Raw genomic sequence first — 13,794 nt, 5'->3', positions numbered from 1 at the left:
AATTTCTATTGATATATTTTGTCATTTTTATTGTTCATTATTGATTAATTATGTTTTATTTAATATATAATTATGACAAACATTGCTATAGCATTTTAAACTGTTTTTTTGCAAACTAGATAAGTAAAGGAGAACATGAGAATAGACGGAAAGTTGTTTGTAGTATGGCACGCAATTGGAATTTTGTAGAAAGTTCAGACCTCTATGTTTTTTTAATTCGTGCTGTCAATCACGTAAATCGATTACAAAGTATTATATTTTATCTTATCAATCAATTTTAAATATTTATTATAATCAAAATATTATCATATAGGTAATGTAATATATAATATTTTTATCTGATTCTCTCTGCATCTAGATCAGTCACTACACAGTGGATTGCCCATTCTCGTTTCCTTTTAGGTTTATATCTTAGCTAAAAAACATTTTTATATACATACATTTACAGATGAACGTAATGAAACCTTTCATATCCGTCATTATCCGTGCGGAATGGATATAATATTTATCAAAGATAATATGGATATACAAAGCGATAACATGGCGATAGAGTGGTAGCCGTTGAACGCGGATACTCGCATTCTGAGGATTACCGTAAGTATATAGTTTCTTTATTTTCTATTATTTAAAAATCATAATTTATTTAAGAATGTCTCACAGAAGAATATCAAATCTCTTGCTTGAATGATCTGCGTTTAGAACGACATTCAAATGATTACTATTTATATTAGCAATTACAAGCGAATATTATTTAATGATGAAACAGTTATGTAAAAATAATTTCGGCAAACAAGTGACAGTTTTAGATCTAAACTTGGGGCTTATTTTAGGGCAAAATAAGCCCCACGTGGTGTTCAAATATAGCAAATAAACTCATTATTTCGTTTATACATTGTGTGAGGACGATGATCGAAGATAATCAACATATTGGTAATGACTGATTGTACAGAAACATGACGGAGCCGGTGAGGTACAGTCGGGCGCAGGTGGCCGAGAAGACGGGGCGTAATGCGGCACCAGTGTGGATCATATACAAGGACTCCGTCTATGATGTTACTAAATATGTTGCTGAAGTTAGTCCAAAATGTGAATGCGGTCATTTAATATTTTATAATGTCTATGACTTAGCCTTTTTGCCAGTGTTGGCCTTGATTCTCATCCTTGAGGTCATAGGTTCGAACCTTGGGTGTGCACCAATGGACTTTTCTATTTCCGCTGGTAGCACACGCTAGTACGTTGAAGGAAAATAAAAGCCGTCATGCCTTAGACCCGAAATTCGACGATACATGTGTCTGTCGTAGCGATGTTGCCTTTTTGTAAAGTGATTATTTAAAACGAGTGTTGCTATACATATATTGATATTAATATTACAAAAGATAATCTCGTTATCAATTCACGGTTAAAGTGAATATAGTTAATTAATCAATATTACAATATACAAAGTAAACTATTAATCAGAGATTATCATTCCTTGTTATATAACGTTAATAATATTTTTTATAATAAGGTCATATACGGGCAGTAAATGATCAGGAAGTAAATTTAGTTTGCTGATATCCGGCACCGTAGTTCGATATAAAATTAAATTAATCTACAATTAGATATAGATCATTTAGTGGACGACTTGAATTGCCGTACCGTGCACGGCAGGTAGTCAAGTAAAAACATACGCGTCGAATTAGAAACCTCCTTCTTCGGGCTTTTTGAAGTCAGCTACATAACGAATATCCGCAGCATCCCGGCGGTCCCGAGCTGGTTACAGACGAGGCGGGCACCGACTGCACCAAGGTCTTCCACGAGGCCGGCCACACGGCCGATGCTTACACCATACTCGCCAAATACAAAATAGGAGAACTACATGAAGTTAGTATTGGTTCATCATATGTATTTCTACTTTCCATAGGAATCTCTGGGGATAAACTGAATTATTCAGTTGCAGTGCTATTTAAAAAATTAAATTACAATACCCTTTCACTAATGTAAAAACTGACGCTCGTAGCGGAATAGAGGTCAAGTTCTACTTGTTATCTAATGGAGTAGGACTTTACAAAATACGCCACGTAAAACCATTCATTTCCATTTTTAACGTAAGTATTAAAGCTTAGCAGTATTCATTACGTAGATACATAGATTTAAGTATTTCTATTTATTTTATGTAATTATAGTGTGTGTTGAATTTTAGTTAATTTTTTATATCCATTGTCTACTTTTGTATTACCTGTTTTTTGATGCGAATAAAGTATACATTACTATTATTATCTTAGGGACACCTGAAGTATTTGCAATTTTCAAAATAGGACGTTTAAGCTGAATAATGCTCTCTTCAACAATCCAATAGATAATTGACAATCGATTACGCTGAGTGGACGCTTGTTCCAATACAGTGGCACTTCATACAACAAGTTAAAACTCGTTCCAAATTGTCTTTCCAAGAGATTTATTATATATATGTAATGGAGTTAAAGATTAGACATTTGTCGAAACAATGGTATAGGTAACAACGTCAATAAATCATACTTCAAACTTTAGAAAGGTATTTGTTATATACGTTAGTGTCGCAAAACCAAGTTTCTCGTTTTTTAATATTAATGGGGGCTACCCATAAGTTTTCAAACATTTCAACAAGCTAGTGTGAAATGACCTTACGTAAATTCGTCCATTCGCATCTGGTGTCAGTATGTATAATGTATGTATGTATCTAAGCGTTTCGTGTTTGCTTCACTGTAAGCAAAAACATTACCAACAAAGCTTTTTATATCTGGTGGCCTGAAAATGTGTTGCATATTTTGCGACTTCCTTTCCTAATAATAACTAATAAAGGCATCGAGTTAGAAGAAGCGATTATATAATATACGGTAAATTACAGGAAGAAAAACATTACGATGCCAATGGAAAGAAGAAGAAAATAGTAGCTGTAAAACCTGATGGACAAACTAGAACTTGCTTAAATAAAGTCACGTGTGGTCTTCTGGGATAAAATAATTTAAGTACTGTAATTAAGAAATAAATTCAATTTATAAGTATTTTATGTTATTTTCTGGATGTTTTCTAAACAACATGTTTTCGAAGTATATGTGTGTGTGATTTTGCATTACGTATAGAACTGTCGATTTTCAATCAAGTAACAAAAGCCATAAATTAATACTTTGTACCTCCCACCACCTAGATGCTATCATTTAATACACCAATGCACTTCTGTTCTGTTCTGTTTCTGTGGATGAGTTGTTGTGTTTCTACAATTGGCGAATTTAACTTTAGTGGAAAACTATTTGGATTGGAATTTAAAAAATATCGTCTTGGACAATTACAGAACTTTATCGTTAAGGGACTTTGTTATTAATTTTGTTAAAACAAATAATTATAAGCAACTAAACAATTTTGGGATTTTGAATCTTGCGTGGATTAAACAGCCATAATGCCACTTTATCATTTAGATCCTTTTCATTCTCCCCGGCCTTTACCTATATTCAATCCCCTCCTCTCCCTCTCCCAATTATAAGAGGATATTATCACAAGGGCGATTATGGTATAATTAACACCTTCCTAAGCAAATGTAACTGGCGCCAAATTCTATCATGCTAGATGTCAAGGACTCCCTAGATGAATGTTATAATTGATGCCATTCCTTTTTTCGTACCCTTTAAATGTTCTGTGAAACGCAGCTTTCTAGTCTGGTTTTCAAATTGGGCTTATAAACAAAAAAAGGATAGATGGCGATATAAAAAATATAAAAATTGATTGTGTTAACTCTATGTGATGATTTGGAATGGATGCCAAAAAGAACAGGTACTGCCGATTACAATTTATTCAAAAGTCTAATGGAGACAGCTTTTAAAACCCTACAAATTTTTGGACATACATTAATCCAAAGAGTAGTTTACCAGTCATAATCTCTGATGGTGTACGCAAAGAAGGTAATAACGGAGGAACCTTTTTCCCAACATCTGCTACTGTTTCGCTAATTACGTTGCCTTCGTTTACAATAATATGTCGTATGTCTCAAAAGTATAAGGCCTAAAAGATTTAGCTGGCTTTCCTTTATGATCGATCATGAAATCTTAGTTAAATGCCTGAAATCTCTCAATTTCAACAAAAGACCTAATGCCTATATTTATAATAAACCGTGCCGAAAACTCACCGAGCCACTACTTTTTCTTTTTCATGTGTCACTACAGTCAGAGAAATCAAGGAGTAAATGGAAGCTTGGCGAAACATTGCTAGTTAACAAATTTCAATTATCATCTTTGCAAAAGCTTTTGAGGCACTGTTATGCCCGATAACACTAAAACATTTTAAACAATGGTAGTAGCCATTGCAACATGGTTTCGTCGCTGGGAAGTCCTAAACAAATCTTTTGGAATTCATAGACTTCTTTGTCGAAACCTTAGCATCCAGAAGACAGTGCGATGCAATCTAAACTGACTTTAGCAAAGCGTTTCACAAAGTTTCTCAAAGGCCACTTATTGAAAAGCTACACAGCTATACACAGGTTTTCGGGAGTAGGAATACCTACTTTAATAATAATTAAAGTGGCTTAATTCATATCTTTCTGTTGTTTAATTTATTTACACACGAATATTTTTATATGTATATAGCAAGCTTTGTATGTACGCTGATGATCTCAAACTAGCAATCACTATAAGAATGGAAAAAGAGAAAGATGCCTCACATCTTCAAGAAGACTTAAATAAGCTAGTGAAATAGAGACGATAGTGAAATGACAAAATCACAGTTAGGTACCTATACCTAGGTAACACTGAAAATGTTCAGAAAATTAAAAACGGCTTAATGTAGAAAGTTGCCAAGACTTAAAGCTAGGATTTTTTTTTAAATATAATTGTTATTTAGTCAGTTGGTAGGTCCGACCTTTACGTAATAAACCCTTAAATCTTCTCTATTTCATTTTATTCGCCAAACATACACCAAGTATTAATTGTAATTTATGTTGTTACTGTTTAATATTTTTATTACCTGGCCTGCGCAAAAAAAGGGCTTCAATAGCTTAGCATTTTTAAAGTATTTGTATATTTCATATTTTTATTTGATAAAAGCTAATCAGTTTATATAGCAGTGGGCCCCCATTTTTTAATTTGCCCCAGGGCCCTTGGTCACCTAGCTACGCCACTGGTTCTAACGCTGATATTCCTAGGGTGTGTAAGTTAGCTTAACAATTTTCCCGTAAAATTTATCCCTTCCGCCTCTCTGACTCAGTTTCACAGAGCTATCTTTTTTAAAATAAATTTTGCACTAACTTATATCTCTCGCTGTTTAGACCACATAATATGTACCTATCGTAGTTATTAAGAATTTCATATTAAGAGTTAAGCGAGCGATGTAGAATTATGTTTTTATTGTTAGTTTTGTCTGTTCCTAGATGTCGGCTATTCTGTAAAGCCCGTTGGCAAACCTTTTTTAAATAAACAATTTTACGTATACATAATATATTCCTTAAAGTATGCAGTAATATGAAAATCATTTATTAGAACTAATAAATTGCCCACAGAGCCATCTAGTGACACAAATACAAACTAAAATACATCCGAGTGCCCTAAAAGTTGTTTAATAAGAGGGCGTATATACAGAGATATATTTATCTATCCTGTATATGTACAGGGAACTGCATACAAAGATACATGTGAGATTTAAATACTTTTTCAGTTCGAGACCGATATAATATAACGGGAAAGTTTTTTATATGATCCCCCTACAATTCAAAATGAGTATAACGCCCTCTAGTGACAAACAAATTAAAGTAACGCCGAGCGTAAATTCTATTATTCAATATACATTATAAGTTTGAATCATATACGATTTTATTTGGTATATACATAAATAAAATTCACATTTAATCCAAATCGTTTATTCAAGCAAATGAACATAATATTATGAACAAACTATAACATTACCTACTTAATGATATTTACATTCTCTTTCTTACTTATCACTCTAAATATTCTAAAATATAACTAACTTAACTGTGTGTGCAGAATATGCTTTCGTTTAATTCAAATACAAAAATAAAAATCCAACTAATTTGACATATTGCATCAATTTACCATTAATTTTATAATTGAGATTTAGGTGACATGAAAATATATTCTGCATCATCTTTTTAATAATATATTACTATATTATGTCAATTACTTAACTTACATAATAAAAATTATAGATAAAATATTATATCAAACAAATAAAATGTTTGCTTATTTTATAGGAGTAAAGGCTATTCAGGCTAGGCTCAACCAGCATTCAAAACTAAATCCATGTTTACATCTGTAAGCTGACAGGGAATTTCGTGACGCTTTGAATTTGATATTTTTTTTAGTTTTATCCATTGGTAAGGTAAAAGAAAATCATCTGACTCTTGTAGTACCTATGTGTATAAGACAATTATAATTATTTATGTAATTCACAAAGCAAACAATATGTGCCCACAACACTCAACTATACATAGGCTTTGACTATTATAAATAGTGAAGCTGTTGACCAAAAAATCTTTAAAAATTTACAATGATAACGGTGATATTATATTTGTGTCATTAATTTTTCATTTTAACAATCATTGATCAGTCACTATGAAAAATAATATAATATCTTTGCTTTCCATTATAATCATAAACATCCACTTATTCAGAACAGTGGAGTGTCAACATACAAATAGCCTCATACAAGTTTCATAAATCAGCAATTCAACAGGACACAACAGCTCTGAACCTATTTTAAATGATAAAATAACCACCACAACATTAACAATGGCTTGTCATATTAAAAACTAAAATCTAAGTAATGCACTTCGTGTATTGTGACTAAATACACCAGATTAAACAAATATTAGAATTTTATAATAAACCGCTGTTAGCAGGAAGACCAGAAAATTTAAGATGCAAAATAATATGAAATCCCTAGTCTTTAAGTTGCTACATATAAAATATCTTGAATTGCATGCCAAAATAAAATACAATATGTTTAACAGCAGTAACATGGGTTGCAGATAATCTATTGTGACAAACCATGTAACCAGAACAATTATGTAAACATATTTGCTATTTCATCAAAATGCAAAGCAGAAATATATATTAAAGCATAACAACTAAATAAACAGTTTAAGTGCAAAGGGTTTCATAATATGAACTAATAAATAGTTTAAGGTTTTTCTATAGTGTCACGAGTACCAGAAAACCTTGCACCTTTTATGAAGGAGTAAGACACTCAAGAACACTTCACTGTGTGGTCAGCTTATTCACTGCTGTTGCCCATGCTGTGATTGGTTGGCAGACTTTGTGATTACTATTGTTTGCTTGTTACCAACTCCTGATTTACCCAGTTGGAGAACATTAGATGGTAAAGTGATTATCTTATTACCTCCTACAGTATTTGCCGATACTAATTTAACAATTGTTGCTCCCGGAGAAATTCCCTGACCCTGTGTCCCACTTGATACTACCGGTCTATTTTGCATCATTGCCATTTTAGGCACAGTTGCAACGGTCATGCCAGTTGAGGTCTTGACTAACGTAACATATTGTGGAGCAGAACTTGTTTGAGCATTGGCACCTGGTGTCTTCTTTATAATAACGGGTATACCTGCATTACCACCAGCTTGTCGTAGAACCGTCGCGCCGGTAGCACTCACACTGCCTGCAACAGATGTTACTAACGTGCTTTGTTCACCAGATTTTGCGGTCACTATTTTATACACTGGAGCCTTGCCCCCTTGTCCCGTCAGAGCACCACTAGCTATCTGTATAGTTCCTCCAGCGCTGCCAATAACAGGTAAATTGCCAGAACCTAGTTTAACAGGGACACCTCCAGTTATTTTTGTTTGCATGCCACTTTGTATAGGGACTCCTCCTGCAGATTTAACCAATACATTGCTTGTTCCAAGTTTAACATTGCCAGCACTTAACTTTAATGGAACATTGGAAGCAACTTTTTGAACACTATTTGCTATCTTACCCTGGAGATTTGCAGTCCCAATCTTAAGTGTGTTACTGGACAATTTTACAGTATTACCCGCACCAAGTTTTACAGGGACTCCTGCAGATGTACCAGTCTTAACTTGTACAAAACGTGGTGTGCTAGATCCAACTGGAGAACTTAGAACAATCTGTGTATTTGACTGAGGGGTTGAAACACGTACTGTGCCAGGTGTGCCTACTCCACTCACAATTCTTGTTACACCTTGTGGTGTAATTGCTGCCACTTTTATTTGTTGCGATGATCCAGGAGCAGGTGACTTGGCAATTGTTTTACCAGGATATGACTGTTTTATTGTTGGAGGGCTTGGAGCTATCTTTACACCTGCAGATTGTCCTGGTACTTTAATGGATCCTGATACTATTTTTTGAGGTGTAGTAGGTGCAGGAGTTGCAGCAGCAATAGTTGATCGGGTAGGTATCTCAGGTGTAGGTAATGTTGCAATTGGGGATGTCAATCCGAAGGCCTTTGCTGCGTCTGGTTGAGATGCCACAGGAGATGCAGGCGGTGGTGCTGTTACAGGCTCAGATGCAGATGGGAACCTAGCAGGGGTCACTTTACCACATTTTTGCACTTGCAGTAGGTAAGTTGTAACTGTATTCATAGCTGGCCAACACAACTCTAAAGAAGTAGTGCCAGCTCTTACAAGAGCAACACGTCCTGCTTGTGGTGGAACTCCTACTTCTAAGTACCACAAATCCTTGCAGCAAATCTGGTTATTCCATGTTTTCCTATAACCATCACGACCTGACCAAATATATAGTCTAGTTTGAATAGCTACTGCACTATGGCCAGCGCGAGCTCTAGGGACACTCTCTACAAAGTTGTCCAGAGATATATCATCCCATGTCATAGTCTCCAAGTTAAGTGATGCAAGGGTGTTAGTACACTTCCATTCCTTTTCATGAGTTGCTAATTTAGATTCATCAGGAACAAGTGGTACCCAACCACCATACACATACATGTGGTGTCCAATTACAGTAGCTGTGTGTAAGGAACGTGGCAGTGGTGATATACCTCCTAATTCAGGTCGAGTCCATGACATACTATCTATATCAAGGATCCAGAGATCTCCCAGTCGGGAGCCACTCATTCCCCCATAGATTATCAGTGATGATTTCCCAGTATTTTTATCTGTATAAGCCACACCACTGTGAGATTCGCGTGGGGGCGGCGATTGACCATATGTTAATGGTATGTCCCATACAGTCATTGACGAATTTGGATACAGCTCCAATGTATATAAATCATTAAGGTAGCTCGGAATATTGTTCTTTGGATCATCACTCTTATTAGCTAGTCCACCAAACAAATACACTTTACCGTTAAGAAGAGTAAAGCTATGGCCCAAACGCGGGCAAGGAGGCAGTCCCTGCTTTGGTGGAAGTGGCTTCAAATGCTTCCATTCCCATCTGGAGGCCTGTAGTTCATAAAGGTCGTTAGAATACTTGCCATACTCCACCATGCCGCCAAAAACCAGAAGACGTGTTCCGTCCACGACGAAACCATAGGCAGCGCATCCCGGAGGAACCTCACCTTTGGTTACAGGCACGAACCATTGGTTTGTTGTAGTATTGAATACGTGAAGCTCATGAACTATCCCTTCGTTTCCGCCGCCGAAAACTATCATCAAATCCTTAATGGCGACCGCCCGATGACCATGTCTAGGTCGGGGTTGGGGTCCAGTAGGATTGTACACTTTTTGCCACTTAAGTACAGCGTTTTCCTTCATTTTTACTAAACATTTGTCAGTAAACTCTTTTCACCGTATGTATCGCTCAGGATGCGTATCTAGAGCATAGACAAGGAGAAACGTCGTAAATAAGCTTTGTAGAAAATATTCGGTTAGGTTGAAGCTACATAAGACAATCTATGTCAATTATCTCTTTCGCACTCCCGGTTCTCGCCTATGAGTAAAAAATAATCACCCTATGGAGCTTTGACTGTATAACAAAAATGGCGTTAGCAACAGCAATAGCAACTTACAAAAGGGAGAAAAATGGCGTCGGCCGTCAAGATTTTGTCTATGTTATTGTGTAGATTATAAATATCAATCTGTTTTTATATTTTTGCATAATCCGAAAGCAAAGGACATAAGAGAAAGCCTTACAGATCAGATGTTGTTTAAATTTCTATACAGATTTAGTCTTTATTTTATCATAAAAATGATATAATATCATGTCTTTATGACGTTTTGTTCAATATTTAAAAAAATATATTAGTAATTCGATTCTTAAATCGATGATTTTAATCAACATACATATATTTCTTTCTGTAAATATTGTTTAAACCCTGTAAATCTTTCACAGTACTATAAAGTATAGACATATATGAATTTTACGTATTAAAACACTGGCGCTTAGAAGATTTTTTAAGATGGTACTCATGTGAAAAAAGGCGGGAAATGTACTTTGCATTTAATTATAGACTATGTTATTATATAGGGTATGTTCCGATATACACTGCGACCACTGTACAGAGTACCGTCAATTTAGTATACTGTGAAACCGTTTCTCTATAGCCAGCTATACTGGTTACAATTTAAAACGGAACGCAGTCCAGTATACTAGTCAGCTTCGTTTTTCGACACAGTTTTCAAATGAGTGCATCAAAGTTTTTCAATTCAACAAGAAAAACAATTATTGGAGTATTATCGCATTAAAAAAATCTATATTAATATTAACTGTCAATTGAATTAATACTACAAAGAAAGTAAGTTAGAATTTTAAATGTTTGTTATTAAACTGTAAGTTATATCAGCCGTTAGACATTCAAGTGGTTTTGATTGATCACGTGATCAAAGCACTGCGAGTACCTTACCTCGAAAACGCCAGTGCTCGCAGTAGAAGTATAGCGGGGATTTGTGACGTCATATATTTCCTAGGACGCTGCGGCTGTATACTGCAGTCCATAGCGGAACAAATTTTTGAACAGTGGGAGCACTATACAGTACTCGCAGTGTATATCGGAACATACCCATAGAGTGCGCGCCAGTTAAGTCTGCGCGCGGCCAAAATTTGAACTAATCCCAGGCCGTCATGTTGTTCATTGTTGTGACAGGTGAAGTGAGCGTTTTGAGTGTCTTGTGTTTTTATTCGTATATTTTATTGATCAAATTTTGTAATCATCATGCCAAAAGTCATTAAACAGCACTTTTAATGAGAGACTTTTCGAGAGATTTTTCTTAAGGTGAAACGTTCTTCTGAAGCAGAACGGGACAATAAGGGGCCAATTGTTCCATTTTCTAAAGTACGGGCTCGGGACTCGGGTTGCTTTCTTGACAGGTAATTTTTGGGGTGACCAATGCGTGGTATTTTGCCTCCGTGTGGGTATTTTTGTTATATTAGTATATTGTTGGATATTCATACATGTGTTCGTTTCAGGTATTTCTGAACGCACTGTCACTCAAATAATTCAAGAAGGTAATAAAGTTGAAGCTTTATCCAAAAGACGTATTGCAGAGAAAAATGTTAGTCAAACTACAAGTGTAATATCTTCAATAACTGAAGCAGCGTTTAGTACCATAACTACGGAGGAATGGATTAATGTATGTCAACACGTGGAAAAAATCGAAGACCATTATTTCGTATCCGACAGGCTCTTGGATATAGAATTAGACAAATTTATAATTGATCCTACAAGTGACGATGGAAGCTCAGACTCTGCGGACGACGAAATGAGCGAAGATTCAAACAATACAATGGAAGGCATTGACCCACTTGAAGACCACACTTATCCAAAATTTAAAAGTTCCGTTATATACCTAATAAAAAAAATCAAAAAATAATTTGTTGTTTTCATTTATTTTTAAAGTACAAACACTTACGGTCCAGGCGTTCTTGAGCTATGGTGTAATCGACCTGATATTATAAAAAGCAGTCATTGCTTGTTATTATTTGGTCGTAGTTCACTTGATTTACCTAGTTACATTATTTCCTTATCTCCCATTTATGTTTATGATCGGAAAGCAATTTTCCATAACTAGCAACATTAGCTACGCCGCCAGTCGCGCGCAGACTAGTAGAAATCTCTACTTGGCTTTGAAGACTACAGAATAAAATTAGAATTGTCTTTGATTGACATAACTTTTATTCATTTAAATAAAACACTATTTTGACCGGATTGCGTGACCACGCACGCTGTAAAGCACGCGAAACGTCGGATAAATTTAAAATTATGTTAAATAGTTGTAAATTTATAATACATAACTTCAATCCGGTCAAAATAGAGTTTTATTTAAATAAAATTAGAAGTTTACGGAATCATGGACGACATAGAATAGAAAGTAGAAAATGAAGTAGACGTAGACGGACTATGGTATAGACTAGACATCAGCGTACAGCGTGTGAGATAGCGAATGATCGACATAATATGTCATATTACAGTTTTAATTCATTGAAGATTGCTTATTATTGACCAAAATACACATTCGAATTAATAATTCTTGAACAAAGTTACTGAGTCGTGACAAAATAAGCTACTTTCCGATGAAAGGTTATGTTTGGTTTTTTACGTTCACTATAGCTTTTACAGGCAATTATGCAACAATCCACCACGACTGACACTTTAAATACACCTCTTATAAGGATAAAGTCTTAAAATATGGGTTTGACTTAGGTTTCACCAGCGGTGAAAACTTGTTTACCACCAAGGGCTCGGTGGTAAACAAATAAAACCCGATACACAAAGTGATACTCTGTTTCGCTCGCACTTAAGTATTTCACGTTAATGCCTTCTCTCTTTAGTTATTATTGTTATTTTAGAAGCTCATCTAGTTCTATACTCTATCTACGATGAAAATAAAGGATCAGTTTAAAACATGTTTGTTGTTTTATTTTACGTAGGTTGGCAGGAATTTTCTTAGTATTTTCCTTTTTTTACATATTTGGCGATAAATATAAAACACATTTCACAAATATTTTGTGTTATGAATGTTAAAATTTTATGATAAAAATTTCAAAAGTTTCATTAAAAGTATAGTTTCTTAAAATATTTTTTATGTATATTGTTTCGAGTAAAATCGAGTATTGTTATTTAAACGGCAATAGTGTTTTAGTGTTGCTGCGTTGGCAAACATTTTCCCGTGATGGGTAAAATTATGGCAGGCCTATGTCCAGCAGTGGCCGTCTGTTAAGATGTTTTATAAAATAAATAATCACAAAAACATAAATATACAAGTCGAACTGTAGATTCGTCTGCATACGTCTCGAAACTTAGCCTGCGTATGCTTACATTTAACATAATTTAATTCGCGTATATGAAATGAAATCCTAAGACGTGGGTCTTTTTTGGCACGAACCAAGAAAAACCAGCCACGGAGACAAAGACAAAAAATTATCTATGTTCCTGGAGGCCTACCATGAGCTGTCATTGCGAGCTTATTGACAACGTACAACTGAGATGTATCGCTTACCTTAGCGGTAATCAGACTTCGTTCATTCAATTTGTATGAAAATTCGTACCATGACCGCGAATATTTTGAGTTTAGAAAGTGTGATTATAAATAAATTATAAAAATATCGACAGAGATGAGAAACAAGACGGCAATGCCCTTATACCGGCTTCGAAGATGTCGAGTTTATTTACAATAGATCAACGACTTTGATTCGTTGAAGATTTCAGTCTACCTACAAATAATTGCACAACCTATTTATAAATATTCAATTAATTAATTAGGCATGTATAAAAAAACATAATAAGAATAATTCCCCAATATATGATATTTTGAAGTGAAACTTTTTTAGGCGCATGGGGCTATAATTTTTACGGAATGTCACGAAGATATGCAGCGTTTTTGTCGAAGAAGAGAGCGATTGA

The 13,794-nt window shown here is 34.9% G+C and overlaps 2 protein-coding genes and 1 long non-coding RNA gene across 3 annotated transcripts; 2 read left to right on the top strand and 1 right to left on the bottom strand.

The window, feature by feature from the left end:
- Window positions 1-467: 467 nt before the first annotated feature.
- LOC125056721 (cytochrome b5-like) lies at window positions 468-3,023 on the top strand. Its single transcript, XM_047659995.1, has 4 exons — window positions 468-594; window positions 950-1,073; window positions 1,735-1,863; window positions 2,867-3,023. The coding sequence occupies exons 2-4, from the start codon at window positions 954-956 to the stop codon at window positions 2,975-2,977; spliced, it is 360 nt and encodes a 119-aa protein (XP_047515951.1). The 5' UTR covers window positions 468-594; window positions 950-953; the 3' UTR covers window positions 2,978-3,023.
- A 2,825-nt stretch (window positions 3,024-5,848) lies between these two features.
- Window positions 5,849-9,893, bottom strand: LOC125056415 (host cell factor 1-like). Its single transcript, XM_047659484.1, has one exon. The coding sequence runs from the start codon at window positions 9,707-9,709 to the stop codon at window positions 7,241-7,243; it is 2,469 nt and encodes an 822-aa protein (XP_047515440.1). The 5' UTR covers window positions 9,710-9,893; the 3' UTR covers window positions 5,849-7,240.
- A 1,068-nt stretch (window positions 9,894-10,961) lies between these two features.
- LOC125056594 lies at window positions 10,962-11,764 on the top strand. Its single transcript, XR_007118078.1, has 2 exons — window positions 10,962-11,261; window positions 11,361-11,764. It is a non-coding gene; the product is annotated as an uncharacterized LOC125056594 (long non-coding RNA).
- The last annotated feature ends 2,030 nt before the right edge of the window (window positions 11,765-13,794 follow it).

This window comes from Pieris napi, chromosome 15 (assembly GCF_905475465.1).
Source record: "Pieris napi chromosome 15, ilPieNapi1.2, whole genome shotgun sequence".
Taxonomy (NCBI): domain Eukaryota; kingdom Metazoa; phylum Arthropoda; class Insecta; order Lepidoptera; family Pieridae; genus Pieris; species Pieris napi.
Note: the sequence above shows the minus strand (reverse complement) of the source record. Positions and strands in the feature narration are given on the sequence as shown.